The 3,209-nt window shown below is 37.9% G+C and overlaps 1 protein-coding gene across 1 annotated transcript; it reads right to left on the reverse strand.

The window, feature by feature from the left end:
• Positions 1-1,656: 1,656 nt before the first annotated feature.
• On the reverse strand, positions 1,657-2,598 carry LOC102427869 (olfactory receptor 51A7-like). Its single transcript, XM_006094603.1, has one exon. It carries the CDS (start codon positions 2,596-2,598, stop codon positions 1,657-1,659), a length of 942 nt encoding a protein of 313 aa, XP_006094665.1.
• Positions 2,599-3,209: the final 611 nt, after the last annotated feature.

Below are 3,209 nucleotides of genomic sequence, written 5' to 3' on the forward strand. Positions count from 1 at the left end.
ATTTTTTATCAGATATTTTATTCATATCTTCAAAATTGATTAAAACCATACAGTTTTAATAAACATACAATTAACAACTAGGATGTTACAGATACTTTGATGGATACTGACAAAGACAAAAGTTAATATCTGCTTCTTAAATCATTTGCACATTGAGGATATAGACAATAAAGATAATACTATTGTTTAAGATTATAATAGCAAATAAAAAGTAATGCACAGACTTGGATAAAAAATAACTATCCCAATATACATTTAAAGGAAGGGATTCATGCCCTAGCCAGTTTGGCTCAGAAGATAAAGTGTTGGCCTGCGGACTGAAGGGTGCTGGGTTTGATTCCGGTCAAGGGCGCATGCCCAGGTTGCAGGCTCGATACCCAGTAGGGGGTGTGTAGGAGGCAGCTGATCAATGATTCTCTCTTATCATCGATGTTTCTATCTCTCTCTCCCTCTCCCTTCCTCTCTCTCTAAAAATCAATAAAAACATATTTAAAAGAAAAGGGAGTCATGTAACCTATTGCAAGTACTTGAAAATGTAAATAAGAAAGTATTTTCTAATCTATTATTTTTTAATTTTAATTATTTTATATATGTGAGCCTTATATCTCCAAATATATTTCACAGCACTTTAGGACAGGCGAATTTTTAATAGTTTATATAAATTGTTGATGACTAACACCCATACACACACACACAATAAGTATTTAGGGGCTTTTGAGTCTGTGTGTGGTTGAGCGTGTGTTTTATCTTTCAGTATTCTTCAGAAATGCTGATCATGTCTGAGTTACTTTGAGCAATGTTTCTTTTTCTCCTATACAAACATATTATTTTACTTTTAAAGTTTTTTTAAAAAAAATACTTTAAAAATAATAGTTAAAAATATCTTCAATTCTAATTAAGACTTGATTGCTATAGCTAAGGTTGCCATATAGCTAATTGTGTAGAGAGAAAAATCAGTAAAGAGGTGGGCAACTTATGTAAAAAACAAAATTCAGCTGAGTAAATTTGAAAAACTAATTGACTTTATTAAGCAATGAATGAATTTGAATCCAGCAGCCTTTTACCTAGCTAGCTACTAGAAGGGCATTGGGTATTGTACAAATGGGAGGTTTTTATAGGAAGAAGAATTTGGCAAAGGACACATTAACAAAGAAAATAAAAGATTATGTTTAGACCAGGACATTTGCTTTTGGGGAGAAGGAAAGAGCAAGGGTTTTTATCATGAAGATTGCCTCTTTTTTCTATGGAGCATGGGGGTGGAAGGGATGAAGAGGGCCCATGTGACAAATTACCTTACTGGTGCTCAACCAGAAAATTCCAGAGTGGTTGATTAACTTATATTTCTAGGAAAGTTGAAACTGCAATTAAATTGGGTATTAAGTCTACAATGGGTGTCACGGGCTTTTAGCATGAGTGATGCCATTTTGACTCTGCGGTTTTCTTTTTTACATTTAGTTATAAAGTATAACCCTAAGCCTCACCCCAAAAATCACATACTCTACATTGTTGTTGCTGCTGCATTAAACCAATAGCTTTGCATTTTATGGGCCTTACTAAGTATATGCAGTGTATCATTTTTTTATTACCATTTTCAGATTCCCACATTGTTCAGAAATTTCTTACTGAGCTGGGTTATCATATAGCCAAAATTTCCCATCAACCTTGTTTGTCCCATAATTTCACCAGGATCCGATTTCTAATCTGCTGACTCTTTACAGAGTACACAATGGGATTCATTAGTGGGGGAACCAGAAGGAAGATATCAGCTATGATGACCGTAATAACTGGCGAAACCCTTTTGGCAAAGCGAGGAAGGGCAGCCAAGGTGACAATAGGCACATAGAAGATGAGCACCGCACAAATGTGGGAGATGCAAGTGTTGAGGACCTTGAGGCGGCCTTTGTGTGAGGCAATGCCCAATACTACTTTCAAGATCAGCATATAAGACACAGAAATGCACACCAACACCAACATAGCTGTTTGAGCCACAAACAGCCCATAGATTACATTGACCCTGTTGTCAGAACAGGCCAGCTTCATGACATCCTGGTGAAGGCAGTAGGAGTGAGATAGAAGGTTTTTCTTACAGAATCTCAGCCTCTTTAGAATAAAGGGGAAAGGGAGGACAAGTGAAATACTTAATGAGGCAAATATAAGGCTGATTTTAATGACTCTGACATTGGTCAAAATGGAGGTGTATTTCAGAGGGTTGTAGATAGCTATGAAGCGGTCCGCAGACATGATAAGAAGAACTGATGACTCCATAGCTGAGAATACATGAATGAAGAACTCTTGGGCAAAGCAGGCATCAGGGGAAATTCCAGTGGCATTGAACAGGAAGATTCTCAGCATGGTTGGAAGCGAGGAAATGGACAGTCCGAGGTCAGAGATGGCCAGCATGGAGAGGAAATAGTACATAGGCTCATGCAGAGAGGTCTCTGTTTTTATGAGATATAGGATGGTACAGTTCCCCAGGATGGCAATGAGGTACATGAGGCAAATGGGGATGGCGAACCAAATGTGAGCATGTTCCATCCCTGGGATCCCAACGAGGAAGAAGGTAGAGATTTCCACTTCAGAGGTATTAAAGCCTGACATTACAGGGCTGTGATAGAATCAGGATATTGTCTCAGAAGAGTCTTCCTGGAATGGCATAAATAGATTAGCTCGAGTGTGTATGCTTTAATCATCTGGTTGATACAAATATTGAGATTGCAGCTATTTTCTTACAGTAATTCTTTGAACTAAAACACTGCTGTATAAGCATGGATGGAGCTGGAGAGCATTATGCTAAGTGAAACAAGCCAGTCAATGAAGGAAAAATACCACATGATCTCACTCATTCATGGATAATAAAGACCATTATAAACTTTTGAACAATAATAGATACAGAGGCAGAGCTGCCTCAAACTGATTGTCAAACTGCAGTGGGAAGGCCGGGGAGGGTTGGGGGGCAGGAGGGAGGGGGTAAGAGATCAACCGAAGGACTTGTATGCATGCATATAAGCATAACTAATGGACATAAGACACTGGGGGGTAAGGGAGGGCAGGGGATTGTCAAGGGCGGGGGGGGGGGAAAGGACACATATGTAATACCCTTTGTAATACTTTTAGCAAAAAATAAAAATTAAAAAAAAAGAAATTATTCACACAAAAAATAAATAAATAAAACACTGCTGTATAATATGTAAATAAGAGCAATATCAGGA

The sequence above is a fragment of the Myotis lucifugus genome, unplaced genomic scaffold (assembly GCF_000147115.1).
Source record: "Myotis lucifugus unplaced genomic scaffold, Myoluc2.0 scaffold_138, whole genome shotgun sequence".
NCBI classification, from domain to species: Eukaryota; Metazoa; Chordata; class Mammalia; order Chiroptera; family Vespertilionidae; genus Myotis; species Myotis lucifugus.